Source organism: Anomaloglossus baeobatrachus, chromosome 4 (genome assembly GCF_048569485.1).
Source record: "Anomaloglossus baeobatrachus isolate aAnoBae1 chromosome 4, aAnoBae1.hap1, whole genome shotgun sequence".
NCBI lineage: Eukaryota > Metazoa > Chordata > Amphibia > Anura > Aromobatidae > Anomaloglossus > Anomaloglossus baeobatrachus.
The window spans coordinates 407,066,765-407,088,082 of NC_134356.1; the positions used below are offsets into that span (position 1 = coordinate 407,066,765).

The 21,318-nt window shown below is 48.2% G+C and overlaps 1 protein-coding gene across 1 annotated transcript in view; it reads right to left on the reverse strand.

Moving 5' to 3' along the window:
• Nucleotides 1–18,848, reverse strand: part of NET1 (neuroepithelial cell transforming 1) — a 79,428-nt gene extending 60,580 nt beyond the window's left edge. The window contains exon 1 of the mRNA XM_075345343.1: nt 18,663–18,848. Coding sequence (XP_075201458.1) covers nt 18,663–18,811 — 149 coding nt within the window. The 5' untranslated portion in view covers nt 18,812–18,848. The remainder of the gene's footprint in view (nt 1–18,662) is intronic.
• Nucleotides 18,849–21,318: the final 2,470 nt, after the last annotated feature.

The window sequence follows — 21,318 nt, forward strand, 5'->3', positions numbered from 1 at the left end:
CCCACCCACATACACAGGGACCTGGGGCTTGCCTTACTCTCAGGAGGCTACTACAACCTACTGCACCCACCATCAGCCCCAGGCATCCCTTAACCTGCAGTGGCGGTCCTCACTGACCGCAATTCTGAGAGTGGCGTCACGACGTATCCCAAAACGAAGGTTCCCTACCTGTGACCAGACCGTCCCATCCCGTGGAGTCCCTAAGGGTAATACACTGCTGCACCGCACCTGTAGGGTTCCACAGATCTGGCGTCACGAACAGGATATGGACTAGACCTGTTCAGACAGGTGACCGTGCGCCTCAGAGGTCCGACCGCAAAAATTGAACCGCCGCCATATTGCCATCTTCAGAAGCGCGCGCTGCAGCCCGCGCGAGGGAGAAGAGCACCGCCCACGAAGAGGTGTGGCCGCCCCAGAATCCCCACAATTCGGAGAGCGTTCTGACCCAGGAAGTGGAAAGGGAGCGCGCAGATTTTTGAAGAAAAATGGACGCTGCAGGAGGTAATGCCCCTGGTCAGGGCGACGCAGCCCAAGCGATGCCCGCCCCCGTCGCGCTGGACGCAGCAGCGCCTGGTGCCGGTGCCGCGGTCGCAGCTGCGCCGGCCGAAGTCTCCCCCATAATGCCAGTTTCCTTACTGTATGTCCCAGGAGCGCAATGGCTGCCCCAATACGCCGGTAAAATAGACACGCTGACCGGGTTTAAGAAGAAGATCAACACCCTGCTAGACATGCACGCGATGACTGGTAAGCAGAGGGCCGCTGTGGTGCTGGGACAATTGACTGGAGCAGCAGAATTGGAAGCTGAGTCCTGGACCAATGATGACCGGGGCTCTGTTGAGACCATCTTTGCCAAACTAGCAGCTGCTTTTGAACACCGCACAGAGGGAGAGCTGAGGACGGACTTCTATAACTGCCGTCAGAAGCCCCAAGATAGTATAAGAGACTATGCCCTCAGGCTGCAGGCTGCACTACGGGCTCTCAAGCTGGTGGACCCTGTCAGTTATCAGGAAGGAAACCGGATGATGAAGGAACAATTCTTGCGGGGCCTGCGCTCTCCTGAGGATGGGAAGCAGATGAAGCTGTGGTCCCTGGAACACCCTGACGTGGACTTTGCCATTTTGAAAGACAGGGCAGTGAAAGCACTCCAACCTCCTGTGGACACAGACCCCGTCGCACCAGCATGGCCTGCCAGTTCCACGGCTGCAGGAGCGGAATCCTCCTCGCAGTCCCTGGTAACTGCAAAAGGACTCAACGCGCCAGCAGAGACTATAAATACACTATCCTCCCAGGTGCAACAGCTCACTAAGGACGTCGCACAAATCCTGAAAGCAATGCAGTTGCCCTCAGAAACCAAAGTCCCTCATCGGATCCTGCTAGCTGACAGCCCAGAGGACGTCCCTTGGATGCGGAGGAGAAGAGGTCCTACAACCCGAGGCAGGAGCAGTGATCGCTATGACTCATCTGGACAACCCATCTGTCGTCGTTGCCAGGAGGCAGGTCACTATGCAAGGGCTTGCCCTTTAAACGAGCCAAACCTGGGGCCGAGGGCCAGTCCTCAGGATTAAGAAGATCAGGCCCAGGTCGCTGCCGTGGTCAGTACGTGGGTGGACGTCCTGTCCTGTCCATCGCCCTGGATGGGATCCCTACCCCGGCATTATTGGACACCGGCTCTCAGGTAACCACGATCCCGTATGTCCTGTATCGTAGGTTTTGGTCGGACGACGATCTCCGACCACCGGACCTCTCCCTCACCATCTATGCTGCCAACGGACAACCTATAGACCAGATTGGGGTCAAGGAGGTAACCATAAAGGTGGGAAGGCAGGAAATGAAGGGACAAGGACTGATTGTTGTGGACACTGATATTAGAGAAAGGAACCCGCAAATGATTTTAGGCACTAATGTCATAGAAAATTGCCTAGGGGAAGTGTTGTTGTTGCTTCATCAGATTGTTGAAGGTGCTGAGGGCAGGTCGCAAAGAGCCTTGCAAAAGGAGATCCGAATCATTCTGAGGAAGCAACAGGTAAAACAGACTGGCGGTGAGATTGGTAGTGTACGGGTGATGGATGCTAACCCCATTGTGATACCCCCACGGAGTGAAATGATGATGTGGTGTAGAGCAGCGGTAGGTCTCAGAGGACAAGATTACCAGGCTGTACTAGAGCCCACTCATTCAGACCACTGGCCCACGATTCTGACAGCCAGGGGGGTAGTTGATGTACACAAGGGACGAGTGCCTGTACGAGTGTTGAACTGTGGGGAGGAGGAAGCCAGACTACCAAGGTACGCTACCATAGCCAAACTGTTTACATGCTCAGATGACGCCATAACACCTGTAGGTCCCCTGACACAAGCTGACTCAACAGAGGACGAGACCTCCCAAAAGCAGTTAGAGGACTGGTGCCAGAAACTACACGTGGGGACTGACTCTACACCCGTCTACCAGAAACATGGGGTTTACAGGGTCGTGCAGGAATACGAGCAGGTCTTTAGTAAGAACCCACTAGACTTTGGTAGGATCAAAGGGGTGCAACATCACATACCCACAGGCAGTCATCCTCCCATTAAGGAAAGACATAGGCCTATTCCACCAGCCCATTACCAGCGCACAAAGGACATGCTGAAGGACATGAAGGAGGCAGGAGTCATAAGGGACAGTTGCAGCCCCTGGGCGGCTCCCCTGGTCCTGGTGAGAAAGAAGGATGGCACGATGAGGATGTGTGTGGATTACAGACGGATAAATCAGATAACACACAAGGATGCCTACCCTTTGCCAAGGATAGAGGAATCCCTCGCTGCCTTAAAAACCTCCAACTACTTTTCTACCCTAGATCTTACTAGTGGCTACTGGCAAGTATCTGTAGCAGAGGAAGATCGGGAGAAGACGGCCTTCACCACCCCAATGGGCCTCTGTGAGTTCAACAGCATGCCATTTGGACTCTGCAATGCCCCCGGGACCTTCCAGAGGCTTATGGAATGCTGCCTAGGGCACCTCAACTTTGAGACCGTCCTGCTCTACCTGGATGATGTCATCGTGTACTCCAAGACCTACGAGGACCACCTGAAACACCTGGCTGAAGTCTTTGAAGCGCTATCCCGATATGGAATGAAGCTGAAACCATCCAAGTGCCATCTACTGAAGCCAAAGGTCCAGTACCTAGGTCACGTGGTCAGTGCAGAAGGAGTAGCACCGGACCCAGAGAAGGTCACAGCCATCCAGGAATGGCCCACACCTACTACCGTCCGGGAGGTACGCCAGTTCCTTGGCTTGGTAGGCTACTACAGAAGGTTCATCAAGGGCTACACGAAAATGGCAGCGCCTTTGCAAGAGCTCCTGGTAGGCCACCCAAAGAAGAAAGGAAAGACCTCCGGCCCGCCATTTCACTGGGGAGAAGCAGAAGAACACTCCTTCAGACAAATGAAAGGGGCCTTGACGGGTGAAGAGATCCTAGCCTACCCTGACTACAGTCTACCATTTGTACTGTATACAGATGCCAGTAATGTGGGACTGGGAGCAGTGCTTTCACAGGTGCAGGAAGGCAAAGAGCGTGTGATTGCTTACGCCAGCAGGAAGCTCAGGCCTACTGAAAGAAACCCAGAAAATTATAGCTCATTTAAGCTAGAGTTCCTGGCCATGGTATGGGCTATCACAGAGCGGTTCAAGCACTACCTGGCAGCCACCAAATTCACCGTCTTCACGGACAACAACCCCCTGACCCACTTGGACACTGCTAAATTGGGTGCCATGGAGCAGCGTTGGGTAGCCCGACTGGCGAATTATGACTTTACTGTCAAGTATCGAGCTGGCCGCAAGAACGGCAACGCAGATGCTCTGTCCAGGATGCCTCACCTAGCAGACGAGGGTGAAGATGTAGATGATCTTGAAGAGATTGAGCTGCCAGCGTTCCATCGCCATGGAGCAAAACAGTGTCGGCAGTTGCGTGCCAACCGCCAAGAGGTGACCCTGAACCCACTACCTCACTACAACTGGAAGGAGACCCAGGAAAATGATCCAGCGGTAGGCTTGGTAAAGAAACTGATCAACCAGCCTGGCGCCAGCCTGGACAAAGGAGCCCCACCTGAGGCACAGTACCTATGGAAGGAGAGGGGTCGATTATTCATCTATCAAGACAAACTTTACAGGAGCATCATTGACCCGAGGACGCATGAGAAGGTGTGGCAAGTGATTGTACCACAGAAGGATACGAGGATGGTGCTGGAAGCCTATCACAATGGTGCAGGCCACTTTGGTTGGAAGAAACTGGAGGCCCTACTTAAAGTAAGATTCTACTGGGTGGGCATGAGATCTGCCCTAGAGAAGTGGTGTCGAAACTGCGGGCCCTGCAATCTTAGAAGAAAAGACCAGCCCAGCCAGAGAGCACCACTCCAGCCAATCCAAACTAAACGGCCCCTGGAGATCGTGGCCCTGGACCATGTAAAGTTGGCACCCAGCAGACAAGGCTACAACTACGCTCTCACTATGGTTGACCACTACTCCAGATTCCTGGTGGTAGTACCAGTCAAGGACTTGACCGGTCAGACTGCAGCCAAAGCGTTCCAGACACATTTCTGTCGACCACATGGCTATCCAGACCAAGTGCTCACTGACCAAGGACCAGCCTTTGAAGCTGAAGTGTTTAAGGAGTTTTGTAACCTTTACGGCTGCAAGAAGATCCGTACCACACCTTACCATCCTCAGACCAATGGCATTTGTGAGAAAATGAACCACATCATTCTCGACCTTCTGAAGACTCTCCCACTAGAAGAACGAAGTCAGTGGCCAGAAAAACTGCCCGATCTAGTGGACATGTATAACAACATCCCTGTGAGTTCCACGAACTGCACACCGGCATACCTGATGAGGGCCAGACCAGGGAGATTGCCAGTAGATCTGGAAATGGGAGTTGAGACCCCTGAAGACCATCAACAAGGTGCTGATTGGGATTCCAACCGCCAAGCCCAATACAAAAAAGTACAAGAGTGTGTGGAGCGAAGCCTGACTCAGCAGCGGGAGAAACAAGAAAAGGCCTACAATCGAAAAGCACCTGCTGTTCCTTTGATGCCAGGAGATATAGTTCTCAAGAGAAAGAGAAGACATCATAAACTTGACAATCACTGGGAAGAAGAACCCTATACTGTGTTACCATCGACGCTTAGCAATGAAAAGACATGCCGTATCAGCAAGGATGGAGGAAAAACAACAGCTGTCGTTTCTAGAGATCGCCTAAAGAAATGTCCTGAACAACTAAGAACCCCTGAAGAAATTCCCAACCCTTTGCCAGTTCAAGAACCAAAAGGACCGGCGACCTACCTCCTGGAGGTTTTTGGGTGGGGTTCGGACATGTGGGTGGTTGGTGGTGGAATGGTACCTGGTATGTTTAAATGTAAATAATTGCCCCTGCGTGGGAAAAGTTTGTATTTACCTTTTTCTCTTGTCTTTGCAGCCCGAGGACGTGCTGATGATAACTAAGGGGGAATGTGGCGCCCCTGACCCGGTCAGGCACCACAGAGTATTGCACCCATGCGGGGACAATGCCTCCAGGTAATCTCCAAAGGCCAGGATGAGGTGCACACACAAACACATAGTGACCAGGTCTCCCACACCACTAGAAGGGACCCTTGGGTAGCCAGTAGGGGTTAACTTTCAATTCCCAGCAAGGGGTGTGCTCAGAGGCTGGTTGCTAGGAAGCAGGGCAGAGAGGAAGTGAGAGGAGTCGGGAGCTGGAGGTTGAAGTGTGTGGAAGGGAGCAGAGGGTCTCTCGTGTCAGACGGGTCCTGAGGAGTGCAGTAGCTGAAAGCGGGGGAGAAAGGGTACCGTGGGTCGGCCTGAAAGACATCCAGAGAGAGGGGTGGCTGAGTACAGAGATCCTGGTATCCGAGCACGCAAGGGGAAACAGATCCCCAGTACAGGCAGCAAATCATCCAGAGCTGCTTAACCTACAGGTGGGGGGTACTTTATGCCCTCACCACTACTACACAGAGCTCGAGCCAAGCAGCAATCACCAGGCCCATAAGGGGACAGGGCCAGAAGCCATCCCACCAAGGCCACGCTGCCGGCAGACGGGCCAGAGAGAGGGGAGCAGGGTAGTAACAGCTTCCCTGGAGGAGTCCTACCACGCTTCAAGCAAGGGATCCTCCCAAACAAAAAGAGTGCAAGGAGGGCGAGCGGACAGCTACCCTCAGAACGGCCTCCTGGAATTCCTGGTTCCACCTGGTTATCACAGTGTCGCCCGGGCATCTCACCGTGACCTCTAAACAGTGAGTAAACACGTTAAGAGACTCCTTGGACTGTGTTTGAGTCATTCTGCGACCTGTGGTCCCACCCACATACACAGGGACCTGGGGCTTGCCTTACTCTCAGGAGGCTACTACAACCTACTGCACCCACCATCAGCCCCAGGCATCCCTTAACCTGCAGTGGCGGTCCGCACTGACCGCAATTCTGAGAGTGGCGTCACGACGTATCCCAAAACGAAGATTCCCTACCTGTGACCAGACCGTCCCATCCCGTGGAGTCCCTAAGGGTAATACACTGCTGCACCGCACCTGTAGGGCTCCACAATACATTTTATGCATCCTCATGGAGCAGCTAGCTTCTTTCACTGGCCTGTGAGAAATGATACATGCTGGATTCCCGGGCAGTCGATCATTGCAATAATTCCAGCACCAGCTGCAACAGCAATGGGCCGACAATACAGCTTCTCTGAACCCATTATGTTGCAAATTCAGCAACAATTCCAGACCACTTACTTAGACTGAACATTATGGCTTGGGAACCAACAAAAGATACCCAATATTAGGCTTGGGATCCTAGGCAAAGACACCCACCCTCAGGCTTTGGAACCTGCGATAAAGAGACCACCCGCGACTTGCCTTGCACGGCTATCGGCCATGGCTCCTGGGCGATGGGGCTGCCAATTCTCGAAAGACAGCATTATTACAATTATTAATAGGATTATAAGACCAATTCTTAGGGAATTGGTTGTGGTATAACCACCATGGACCAACGCAAGGGTTTGAATAGTGCAGTTAGCATTCATTGCGTATTAATAAATAACACCATGTTCAGTGGCATTTTTCTTTTCTTAAATGGAGAGACTCCAAAAAAACCCCCAATGATACTTGTAGAGAAAAATGTGCTCTTTCAAATGATAACAGAATTAATATATTTTAGGGGTACCCTTTTTGGGAAATTTGACCTAAAAATAGGTAAAATTTGTTTTTTTTTTAAGTTTTTCATCATATGTGGGTGTGAATATTTCCACAAATACATATGCTTTGACCGTGATATTGCAGTAATGCAAAGTCATGAAGATGTTTGTTGTACAGGGTAAAGCACCAGTTCCTATTGGTTTTTGCTCTTGAGTTATATATGGGCAAAGTTTGGCATAAATTTTATGCGAGGCGTTTTGCAAGCTACTTTGACACAAAATTGCGGCCGAAATATTGTTTTGTCATAGCCGGTAATAATTTTATCGCGTTTAGCAGCAAAAGTTGAGCTAGTATGCCAAATTTCAGCATCATAGCCAGTATAGAACTCTAATGGCTATGTGCCAAAGTTTGCAAAATCCTCTTAGCTGAAGCCGCAGCCTTGGGGGGGGGCCTCCAGTGAAAGGTCAACAGTGCCCAATATATTTGAGATCTGGCCCTAAAAATTTACAGAACCTCTTTTCAAACATACATGTACATCCTTATAAATTTTCAGCAAAATCGGAGAACGTCGAGTGGGGACGATTTTTAAAACTGGTCCACTTGACACGGAATGACCCATGCGTTCAGCTTCCCCAGCAAAGTCTATCAGAAAGCCGAAAATTCAATGCGCATGCTGTGTTTGTAAACGCAGCGTTTTGGATGCCCAAAATCGCTGCGGAAAAAAAGCAGCATGTCACTTCTTTTGTGCGTTGTAGCCAGGGCTGTGGAGTCGGAGTTCATTTTGGTGGAGTCGGAGTTCATTTTGGTGGAGTCGGTATAAAATGCACAGACTCCGACTCCTAGAATATATAATAAATTGGGGACAGTAGTGCAATGCAGAATGTGCTGAATATTTTACTAAATAATATTTAGTATAATGCTTATATTTAAGTGAAAAATTTAATGTGAACATCAGACATTTAATTATTTTTATGATACAATAATCAAGATATTTGGATAGAACATAAAATATTTTGAATACAACTTTAGAACACAAAAAACTAATAAATTGTAAATATGATAGAGAGATATATATATATATATATATATACACACACACACAATATATATATGTAATCTACTGGATATTACATAGTGTATTACATATTTACAATTTATTACAGTTTGTGTTTTAAAGTTGTATTCCAATAAATATATTTTATGTTCTATCCAAATATCTTGATTATTGTATCATAAAAATTATTAAATGTCTGATGTTCACATACACATGTTCATGTACTACAATAAATTTTTCACCTAACTATAAGCAATATATGTAGGAGTCGGACCCGGAGTCGGAGCAAGAGAAACTGAGGAGTCGGAGTCGAAGGTTTGGCTTACCGACTCCACAGCCCTGGTTGTAGCTGCGTTCTCCACCCATTGAAATCAATGATGTGGGTCACAACGCAACCAAAATGCACTTGGACTGCACTTTTGTTGCGTTCCGCATGCATTTCTGACAGACTTTTCAGCTTTTCAGTCTCTCTCTGTCAATGTCTGTCAATCTCTGTCTGTGGATGTCGGTGAATCTCCCTCTTTCCGTCGGACAGTCTCTCCCCCTCTTTCATACTCACCGATTCCCGATCACCGGCACGGCGCTGCACGGCTGTCACACTGCTCCGGCAGCTTTTCCCCTTTTGAAAATGCCGGCCGCTCATTATTCAATCTGGTATTCCCTGCTTTCCCCGCCCACCGGCGCCTATGATTGGTTGCAGTCAGACACACCCCCACGCTGGGTGACAGCTGTCTCACTGCAACCAATCACAGCCGCCGGTGGGCGGGTCTATATCTTGCAGTAAAATTAAAAAAAAAAAAAAAAAAACACACGACGTGCGGGTCCCCCCCCCAATTTTTATACCAGCCAGGGTAAAGCCACACGGCTGAAGGCTGGTATTCTCAGGATGGGGAGCTCCACATTATGGGGAGACCCCCAGCCTAACAATATCAGCCAGCAGCCACCCGGAATTCCCGGGACTTTACCCGGTTCATCATGAATTGTCCTGGTGCGGTGGCAATCGGAGTAATAAGGAGTTAATGGCATCAGTCCATAGCTGCCACTAAATCCTAGGTTAATCATGGCAGGCGTCTCCCCGAGATATCTTTCATGATTAACCTGTAAGTTAAAGTAGTGGACTACGTTCGGGTGTCCGTCTGCAGAAACGTATATGTGCAAAAAATGGCGCAAAACAGAGCACATGCTAACGCAGTTTGATCCATTACAGTGAATGGCCCTGTCGGGCGGTTGCGTCCGGAACACGCTTTGCAGAGTGGGGGAGGGGCGGTTCGGACGGATACCCTGACGGGACCTGTGAGCGGAAGGTAAAACACAATGTGAAAGGAGCCTTAGGCTATGTTCACACACTGCATCTTTTCTTGACCACAAAGATGCAGCATTTTTGGCACCAAAAAATGCACCCGCAGCAAAAACATCCAAAAAACGCATGCGTTTTTGACTTATTTTGCCCAATGTGGTTTTTAAGTCAAATCTATTGACTGAAAGGGCTCAGAAAAGCTGGAAAAACGCAAAAAGAATTGACATGCTGCATCTTCAAAGACACAGCAAAAACAGATGCACTGTGTGGAAAGCAGAATAGAAATCACAAACTTTGCTGGGGGAAGGAAATGCATGCATTTGGGTGCATCTTCAGGACCTCAAAAATGCACCAAAATCACAGTAAAAGATGCAGCGTGTGAACATAGCCTTAAAGGGAACCAAACATCAGAATTTTCGTATATCAGGTAAAGCCAGTGCAGTACTGACACTATCAGGCTAATTATCTACATACCATTAGTGGTCAGCTCGGATGTTTAAGTTGGTGTCACACACAGCGACAACGACGTCGCTGCTAAGTCACCATTTTCTGTGACGTAGCAGCGACATCCTGTCGCTGTGTGTGACATCCAGCAACAAGCTGGCCCCTGCTGTGAGGTCGCCGGTCGTTGCTGAATGTCCTGCTTCATTTTTTGGACAATGCTCTCCCGCTGAGAAGCACACATCGCTGTGTGTGACAGCGAGAGAGCGACGAACTGAAGCGAGCAGGGAGACTGCTTCTGGCAGCCTGCAGTAAGCTGTAACTAAGGTAAACATCGGGTAACCAAGCGAAGTGCTTCGCTGGTTACCCAATATTTACCTTGGTTACCAGCGTTTGCTGCTCTCAGGCTGCCAGTGCCGGCTCCCTGCACGTGTAGCCAGATAACACATCGGGTAAATAAGCAAAGGTTTGCTTATTAACCCAATGTGTACTCTGGCTAGGAGTGCAGGGAGCCAGCGCTAAGCGGTGTGCGCTGGTAACCAAGGTAAATATCAGGTAACCAGCAAAGCATTTTGCTTGGTTACCCAATATTTACCTTAGTTAACAAGCGTAGCATCGCTTCCACGCGTCGCTGCTGGCTGGTCACTGGTGAGATCTGCCTGTTTGACAGCTCACCAGTGACCATGTAACGACGCAGCAGCGATCCTGATTAGGCTTTCAAATCCAAGAGAGTAAACTTTAAAAAAAATGGTCAGTTTCTTCAGTGACAATTGCAACAGAGCAGATAATCTCTGGGTGGGTATTCATATGGATTCCCGCCCCCTGCCTGTTGTTCCTCCCTCTCTGTTCTCTATGCCAATGTTACTATTCATCTTTTATGTCACTAAGATGGCGTCGGCGTTTGCGCCTGCACATAAGCGCTTATCTCAGGCACCCTCTTTGTGAAGACCCTGTTATTCTTGTCTTGCAGCTGAGGGGGCAGCGCATGTGCCCTCGCTTCTTCAGCTCTCGTTGTGACCGCGGGAGCGTGCGCGGTCACAACAGGAGTGGAGAACAGCTGATCATAGCGATTTGCTGCAGAAGAGGACACCAGGAGAAAAGCAAACTACATCTTTGGTATTTATGTACTCGTCCTGACCTGGGGAATCATATTGGCAGGTCAGAGAGGAATTGCACTTTTTTTTTCTAATTTCACTGGACTATACTACTGGATATAGTATGGTATATGGTAAAAGAACAGGTTCTTGCCATTGTAATGAACAATGCTTCAAACATGATGAGTACAATTACACTGATGAATGAGAGTAATGAACAACAGCTGGAAGAAAATTTAGGATTTAGTATGTGTGAGATGGAGCCACAGTGCTGCTCATGTAACTGAGGAACAAACAGATATTACAACAGAAGAACAGCAAAATGATACTTTAGGATTAGATGATCTTGTTGAAGCTGCTTCAAAACACTTGCATATTCATCATATTCGCTGTGTTGTGCACACGCTGCAGCTGGCAATAAGAGTCTGCAAGAGGGACCCCGGTTTCACACATCAGTCTTTTCGCTGGTTTGGAGGATGCGGCTCACTCCAGTACAGTGTAGTATACAGTACAGTGGCAGCGCGACATACATCATGTGACCTGGAAGTTGTGGTGCTGCCACTGTACTGTATCGTACTGTACGGGCTTGCGCCACATCTGCCAAACCAGCGAAAAGCCGGATGTGTGAAACTGGGCAGACATGCTAGAAATCTGATTGGAAAAGTGAGGAAGTTGGTTATTGCCGCCAGAACCCCTAAAATTAATTCCATCTTGAAGAGACATGCTGGGAAAGGGTCAATTGTTGATCAAGCCACTCGGTGGGCAGCACTTATTTAATGACTGAGCGATTGCTTGAACTAAAATCTTTCTTATAGATATGGTGAACCCTCAAGTAACCTTAAATGAAGGTCAATGGACACAGGTGACTAAAGTGAAGGAATTGCTTAATCACCCATTCACCGTGACTAAAAAATTACAAGCTGAGGATTTAACTCCTGGCATTTTCATAAGGGAGTTGAACAACTTGCTATTTTGCCTGTCCCAAAGAGGTTTAATCCCGGATGGCATTTCTGCTTCAAAGAAACGGAGCGAGACACAGGTATTGGAAAATAAAATTCTTCTGGCAGCTGTTTATGTGGATACCCAAGTCATTGTATACTGCTTGATGATCAACAGCTTACTAAAGGAAAACAAGCTTTGAGTGAGGTAGCAGTTAGGATGAGCGGCTACAGGACTGCCAGGTGCAAGAGGACTTGGGTCCTGACAGTGCTACTGCTGCCATATCTTCATCCTCATCAGATGAGGAGTTAACTTTGAGAAGTATTTGGATGACATGGAGCAGCAAAGCATTGCCGCAAGGAAAAAGATTTAACTCCGTCTCCTATAGCAGCAGATTGACCCGATTTCAGTAAAATTTTTCACTTGCTCTCAAAGAAATAGAAAATTTCAACCGTTCATCAAAACTGACTGTGCACGAGACAATAACTTTATACACGGAAATTGTTAGAGATGTTGCCCATGTGGTTACGGCTTTGCCTCCAACCCAAGTTAGTGTAGAGAGGTTGTTCTCTAGCTTTAAAGGGAACCTGTCAGTAGAAATTTCACCCAAAACCTAAAAGATTCCCCCTCTGCAGCTCCTGTGCTGCATTCTAGCAAGGTTCCTGTTGTTATTATTGTACCCCCTGTGAGACCAAGATAAAGACTTTATAAAGTCTTACCTTTTCGTATGGCAATCTTTTTTTTATAGTCACGGGGGCGGGCTTTCCGGCGTCCGTTATTCTCCCTCCTGGTCCTTATTGCCGTCTCCCATCGCTCCTTTGCATAGCTGATGACGCTGCCATATGGCCAGCGCTTGCGCAAAATGGTGGAGGCAGAGGAGAAAGCGCGGGCACGACATTATGAGTGGGTACTTGCTGATGAAAATCACAGCGCCGCCATAATCCCTTACCTGCGCACACGTCACCAGTGGTCACGCTCCTTAGACCCGTGAGACTGGCACTGGGCATGCGCGGGGACCGATGGAGCAGTGGGCGGCGTCATCAGCTATGCAAAGGAGCGATGGGGGGTGGTAATAAGGACCAGGAGGGAGAATAACGGACGCCAGAAAGCCAAGTCTTTATTTTGGTCTCACAGGGGGTACAATGATGACAGGAACCTTGCTAGAATGCAGCCCAGGAGCTGGAGAGGGGGAATCTTTTAGGTTTTGGGCGAAATTTCTGCTGACAGGTTCCCTTTAAAATGATTAGGTCAGATTTGAGGTCATCTATGAAGGAGGATCTGATGGAAGCAATTCTATTTCTTACAACAAATTCATAGACCGCACAAATGTTATTTAGTATGTTTTTGTTGAAAACTGTTCTTTGCCACTTACATAGTGTATTACATAGTGTTATATATAACACTATGTAAGGCCTGCGACACACATCCGTACCGCCGGTACGTGTTTGGCAGATTTTTCACATACCGGCGGCACGGAGACACATGGACCAATGTTTTCATTATTGTTTGGACACACGTAAGTATTTTGGAACGAAACGTGTGTCCGTTCCGTACTTACGTGCGTCCGTGATTTTTTCACGCTGACATGTCCACGTATTCTCCGGCAGCACGGGTGTCACACGGCCCGCACCCGTACCACACGGATGTAGTGTGGATGCGGTTCTGTGTGACACGTGCCGGAGAACACGTGTCATTAATTAAACAAAAAAAAAAAAAACACATACTCACCTCCTTATTACCTGCAGTATCTTCCGCTGATAAATGTTCCTGCCGGCCGCCACTCGTTATGAGCGTGTTAAGGAAGTGGGCGAGCTGTCACGGGCGCTAATCTCTGCCCCTCCGCTCGGCTGGAAGCAGCGTCAGCGGGGAGTGGGCGGGGCTGGAGGCGAAGATCAGAACCCTGGACAGCAGGAAGGACCACGTGAGTATGTAAATTGCCGGTTCTACGTGTGCTATCGCGGATAGCACACGGAGAACACACGTGGCCCGCACGTACCGGAGACACGTACTTACCACACGCAACAGGCAGGGTAAATACGTGTCTCGCGGCACGTGCGTGATTTTCACGTGAGTGTGTTGGAGGTCTAATACACTATGTTATTCTCAAAAAAAAAACAGTTTTCAACAAAAACATACTAAATAATAACATTTAGTATATTGCTTATAGTTAAGTGAAAAATGTATTGTAGTACAATGTGAACATCAGACATTTAATCATTTTTATTATACAATAATCAAGATATTTGGATAGAACATAAAATATATTTATTGGAATACAACTTTAGAACACAAAAAACTAATAAATTGTAAATATGTAATACACTATGTAATATATATATATATATATATATATATATATATATATATATATATATATATATATATATATATATATATATATATATATATATATATTCCCTTCGCTAACGGATTGACCAGTTTTAGCCTGGTCGGGGTTCGTAAGCCCTGCCGGATGGTGCTGGCTTCTCTTTGCTCTCCTGCCGGTACCGTCGGGCCACCGCCCGTCCACGGTCCTTACGGTTCGCTCCAATCGGCCTCTCCTGCAGACGGTCACCACCGTCTGCCAACCTTGCTGTACCGTCCGGGCCACACACCCGGACGCCGTCAGACTACTCCTCTACCACTTCACTCCTCAAACTTCAAACTCTATCTGCCCTACTTCCTTTTCCCGCCTCCAGGATTGTGAACTCCTCGGTGGGCGGGACCAACCGCCTGGCCCACCCCCTGGTGTGGACATCAGCCCCTGGAGGAAGGCAACAAGGATTGTGTGTTTGACTTTGGTGTGCCTAACCGGGGTGTGGGGTGTGTTGGTGTAGTTCTGTGACGACATGGCTTGTCCAGGGCGCCACATAATCTATATTACATATTGTATAACATTTACAATTTATTAGTTTCTTGTGCTCTAAAGTTGTATTCCAATAAATATATTTTATGTTCTATCTAAATATCTTGATTATTGTATCATAAAAAATATTAAATGCCTGATGTTCACATACACGTTCATGTATTACAATAAATTTTTCACTTAACTATAAGCAATATATGTGGGAGTCGGAGTCGTGGAGTCGGAGTCGTTGCAAGGGAAATTGAGGAGTCTGAGTCGAAAGTTTGGCTTACCGACTCCACAGCCCTGGGTCATTGAACTCAGTGACGAGCACTGACGTCACGAGTATAGCGGCGTTCATCACCGCAGGTAATGTATTTAGCTAACATCATAATGTTGGTACTCGTTATGCCCTGCAGTGACCTGGGCTGACCTATTGATGTTAGCTCAGGTCACTGCACTGCTCTCCCAGCCAATGGGGAACATTCTGTTCTTCATTCACCAGGACAGTGAATATGGATCATCGTGGGACCCCCTTACGCCGTACCCAGATTTGTTTTTTCTTTTCAATAAACTGGTTAAAAAGGAAATGTGTTGGGGAGCATTTTTTCAACTGAAAATTTGTTTGTGGTCTATTTTTTTTTTTTTTTATTACTGACTAGGCTAGTGATGTCGGGTATCTGATAGACACCGTCACATTACTAATGCCAGGGCTTGATGCCAGGTGACATTACACAGCTGGTATCAACCCCTCAAACCCATATATTACAATTTGCCGCCGCACCAGGGCAACGTGACGAGCTGGGGCGAAGGGTCCAATAACCATGGATCTCCCTAGTCTGAGAATACCAGACCACAGCTGCCTGCTTTACCTTGGCTGGTGATCCAGTTTGGAAAGGGGGGGGGGTTACCATACATTTGTTTTAAATCATTTAATTTAAAATAACAGTTTGAGGTGCCCTCTGTTTAGGATTACCAGCCAAGGTAGACCTGCAGCCGCGGTCTGCAACTGTCTGCTTCACCTCAGTTGGCTACAAAAAAAGAAAAAAAAAAAAAAAGGGGGGGGACCCACGTCTGTTTTTTAAATTATGTATTTACTTTTTGGCTAAATTCAAGGGTAAGCACCCTTTAGTACCACATGAAAGGCATTCATTGGTTCAAGATTAAAAAAATGCAGGGTAGTTGGACATTATATATGTCTATCTATTCAGCTATCTTTCTAGCTTTGACTGTATGTAACCCTCCTTCCGTTTTTTTTTTTTGCGGTCCACAAAAAAACGGATTGCACACAGAACGAAACGGGTGTCACACAGATGCATCCGAGGAAAAACAGGACCGTTCTTTGCAGACCGCAAAAACAAGACGGTCGTGTGAATGTAGCCTAACTATGGGATATGACAAGCTCAGTCACTGTTACTATAAGGACTGGAGGTCACAGGAGGACAGGGGACAGCAGTGTAACTATGGGATATGACAAGCTCAGTCACTGTTACTGTAAGGACTTGAAGTCACAGGACGGGGCACAGCAGTGTAACTATGGGATATGACAAGCTCAGTCACTGTTACGGTAAGGACTGGAGGTCACAGGAGGACAGGGGACAGCAGTGTAACTATGGGATATGACAAGCTCAGTCACTGTTACTATAAGGACTGGAGGTCACAGGAGGACAGGGGACAGCAGTGTAACTATGGGATATGACAAGCTCAGTCACTGTTACTGTAAGGACTGGAAGTCACAGGACGGGGCACAGCAGTGTAACTATGGGATATGACAAGCTCAGTCACTGTTACGGTAAGGACTGGAGGTCACAGGAGGACAGGGGACAGCAGTGTAACTATGGGATATGACAAGCTCAGTCACTGTTACTGTAAGGACTGGAGGTCACAGGAGGACAGGGGACAGCAGTGTAACTATGGGATATGACAAGCTCAGTCACTGTCACTATAAGGACTCAGGTCACAGGAGGACAGGGGACAGCACAGTGTAACTATGGGATATGACAAGCTCAGTCACTGTAAGGACTGGAGGTCACAGGAGGACAGGGGGCAGCAGTGTAACTATGGGATATGACAAGCTCAGTCACTGTCACTATAAGGCTATGTGCCCACGGGGACATTGTCCTGCGGATATATCCGCAAGACATTCCGCAGGTGCTCCCAGAAATCCGCAACAGAACTTTCTCTGTTTCAATGCTGCGGATATACAGCGGAATGTCCTGCGGATATGGTGCGGGCATTCTGCATTGAGGATACAGTACCATGGCTTCGGCACTGCATCCTCAATGCAGAACAAGTGCTGCAGTGATCGGGGTTGCTCATACTTACCTCCATCACGCAGCACCGGCGGCCGGGTCACTGTCAGGCAGCGTCTGGTTCACTGTGCTGGAGGTGGGCGGGCCTGAACTAGCTCCGGCTGTCACATGACCGGAGCTCGTGCAGGCCCCGCCCACCTCTTCCTTCCTGTACCTGGCTGGATCCACCGCACTGCTGCCGCTACACCAGACAGAGAAAGTGACTCGGGTCTTTATCAAGGCAGGTAAGTATATGGGACCCTGCGGAGAAATCTGCAACAATAATTGACATGCTGCAGATTTTTCCGCACGATTTCCGCTGCGGAAATATCCGCAGCATGGGCACAGCATTTCCCAAATGCCATAGAAATGGCTGGGGAGTAGCTGTGCTGTAGATTTCTGGAAAATCCACGGCTTTTCCGCGAGAAATCCGCAGGAAAATCCGCGCATTTTCCCACGGATTTCTCGCGGAAAAGCCGCGGATCTTCAGAAAATCTGCAGCAGCGGCACTTCCCAGCCATTTCTATGGCTTTTTGGAAATGCTGTGCCCATGCTGCGGATTTTTCCGCGGCGGATTTGGTGCGGAAAAATCTGCAGCATGTCAATTATTGTTGCGGATTTTGGCTTCAGAATTGGGAAAAAAAAAAAATCTTGCGGGAAAGCCGCGGATTTTCATGCAGAAAAATCCGCAGCAACATTCTCTCGTGGACACATAGCCTAAGGACTGGAGGTCACAGGAGGACAGGGGACAGCAGTGTAACTATGGGATATGACAAGCTCAGTCACTGCAAGGACTGGAGGTCACAGGAGGACAGGGGACAGCAGTGTAAACTATGGGATGACAAGCTCAGTCACTGTAAGGACTGGAGGTCACAGGAGGACAGGGGACAGCAGTGTAAACTATGGGATGACAAGCTCAGTCACTGCAAGGGCTGGAGGATGGAGGACAGCAGTATGAGCTAAGCTTGTCATATCCCATAGTTAGTCACTGTCACTGCAAGTCACAGGACGGGGGACAGCACAGTGTAACTATGGGATATGACAAGCTCAGTCACTGTAAGGGCTGGAGGATGGAGGACACCAGTATGAGCTTGTCATATCCCAGTTAGTCACTGTCACAGGACGGGGGACAGCACAGTGTAACTATGGGATATGACAAGCTCAGTCACTGTAAGGGCTGGAGGATGGAGGACACCAGTATGAGCTTGTCATATCCCAGTTAGTCACTGCAAGTCACAGGACGGGGGACAGCACAGTGTAACTATGGGATATGACAAGCTCAGTCACAGTCACTACAAGGGCTAGAGGGCACAGGTGAAGAAGGGGTCTCCAGTGGTCAGTGCAGATACTCCCAGTGTATGCTGGGAGTTGTAGTCCAACCACATAGATAGATGCCACCGACCCCTGCACTCCCACAGAGGATGCTCGGAGCAGGAGGTCCACGCCTGGGTGATAGGCACCGGCTCCGGGCTCCGCTCCCTACACATATAACAGACCGGACCCGTCTGCGGCCCACATTCCCTGCGCTCGGCCCTGCACATACTCCTACCTCCTCGTGCAGCCCTTCTCCGGAGTGCTCTGCACAACGAGGCTGGTGACCGAAGATTTGCGTTTCGGTCCATCTCTTTTTTTGGTCTTTGCATTCCCGGGGGGTGGAGAAGGCTCGGCCGGAGGCGCCATTACCTCCTCCCCCTCCATGGTGGGCTCAGTTATCACCTGCACACACACGAACGTTTGTCACTCACGAAACCGCCGCGCCAGTAGTTTGAAAAGGGCGGAAGTTGGTCAATAGCCAATAGGATTGCAAGAAACTGGTTGCCAAGCGACTGAAAAGAAGGGCGCAGAAAGGGTTCTTTTGGTGACGTCACGTCTTTGTGCACGCCGGCGCCATTTTAGATGAGGGCAGCCAGGTATCATGGCTCCGGGCAGCTCGTTGCTGACTTGCGCTGTTCTGTGATCATCATAGAGAAGGAGGAAATAATGGTGGAGTGTTATCTCCAAATCCCAGTGAGTGACGTCCATCCCATCAATTGTGTTTTTTTGGGGGGTTTTGTTTTTCTTTTTTATTACTGCCCTCCATTTCTTCTTTTTGTGCCAAGTTTATCAAGATGGCGCGAGTGGTTTATACACCTTGAGTAAAGTAAAAAAAAAAAAAAAAAAAAAAAAATCTGTGTTATTTTTATCTTAAACCTTTTTTTGTGGATTTTCAGTGCAAAATGTCGCACGTTTCACACAATGCGCCAAAAATCTTTTTGCAAAAGCCCTAAATGATGAATCAAAAAAGTTTTATAACATCCCAAACATTGATGCAACTCTGCTCCCGTCCCCCTGGAGGGAATTTATAAGCCCCACTCATTTTATCCCATTTTTCAGACATTTTTTTGAAACGTGAACCCTCCTGGTAAAAAGTCATAAAACGACATTCATGAATCACATGCGCTATTTTAATGAATTTGGCGCAAAACACAAAAACGAAAACTACAAGTCAAAAAAGAGAAGAGACGATAAACAATGCACATGGTGACCGCTGATGTATTTATGCCAGGCCTGGCCAGCTTCACCGGAGGGCAGAGCTTGGGCAGGAGAGGGTGTAGTAAAGCTCGTCTAATGGGAAATTTTGCAAAAATTATGGGGGTGTAAATTACAACAGGAAAGTACCCCAGCCCAGACTAGAAGCAACAACTCTTGACAGTTGTGGGGCTAAGGCCCTGTGCGCACTGGAAAACGGAATTTTCTTAAGAAAATTCCACAGGGTCTGAAAGATTACCACACCCGCGGTAAAAAAACGCTGCAAACCGCACCTGAAAACCGCATGCGGTTTGCTGCGGCTTTACCTCAGTATTATTTGCGGTATTGCCGCGGTTTTGCTGCATGCCTGTTGGTACATGCGCTTTAATGCATTCAATGCAATAAAGCACATTGAAGAAGAAGAAAAAAAAAGTAATTTCCTTCTGAGATAGATAGCAGACAGATAAATAGATAACTAGCCAGAAGAATAGAGGGATAGATAGATAGAGTCCCTGTGAGCACACGCTGCATTTCTCCCGAGCGGTAATGTGTTGTTCACATTACCGGCCGTGGGAAATGACCTGTGGTTACCTCTGCTGTCTCGCTGCGAGGCTGCATTCAGCGCTGTGTGTCAGTCGCGGTTGGATGCAAGCATCGCAGGACGTGGATTACACCTGAGCTGTGTGTTTCGGGGGGGGGGGGGGGGGGTTAATAAAGGGGTGAACCAGGGGCTTTTTTGTGTTTTATTTAAAATAAAACGTGTGCTCCGCCGTATTTTTACCATCCAGCCGAGGTAAACACACAGAGGCAGCCCGGTATTCTCAGGCTGGGGAGGGCGAGGGCCAAGGTTAAATCCCCCGCCCACAGCCGAGAATATCAGCCGCAGCTGCCCCGGGACTGTCGCATCCATTATGCGGCAGTACCGGAGTGTCCCCGGCTCTTCCTGTTGCCATGATGCGGTGGCAATCAGGGTAATATAAGGAGTTAATGTCGGCGGATCGCCGCCACTAAGTCCAGGCTTGATCATGGCAGCGTCTATGAGACAGCTGAGATGATCAACCCGTAAGTAAAGTGAAAAAACACACCGAAAAATCCTTTTTTTTCTATATGTCCATTTGATTTGTATGTGTATTCTATATGTCTGTGTGTGAGTGCGATCTGTGTGTATTCTATGTCTGTGAGTGCGATATGTGTGTAGTGTGTGTGTGTGTGTGTGTGTGTTTACTCTCTGCTCCGCTTCCTCTTCTTGTCATAATGACATCACTTCCCTGCAAGACGCAGGCAGTGATGAACATTATGTCCCGAAACCGCAAAATACCAGAGGGAATAGCGCAGGAAAATGCAATGAACCGCACAGAATTTGCTGCCTGCGTTATTCCCTGCAGGATTTCACGATCACATTGCAGTCACTGGAGTGAAATCCCGCAGCGACGTGCGGAAAAGAAGTGACATGCAATTGTTTTTGCTACAGTAATCCCGCAGCAAAACATGTACAACAAGTTTGTACAAAAAATCCAATTCATAATTTCCCATTGATACTACTTTAAGGTGATGTACTCAATTTCACAATGACCAGTTACAACCATGGTATCAAGTATCAGGACCATATAATGATTACAAAGTAGCCCAAGTTTCGCCCATGTGGCTTGTAGTGGGTGGGCCTACCCCCTACTTGTTCAGCATAGTTACCCGGCATT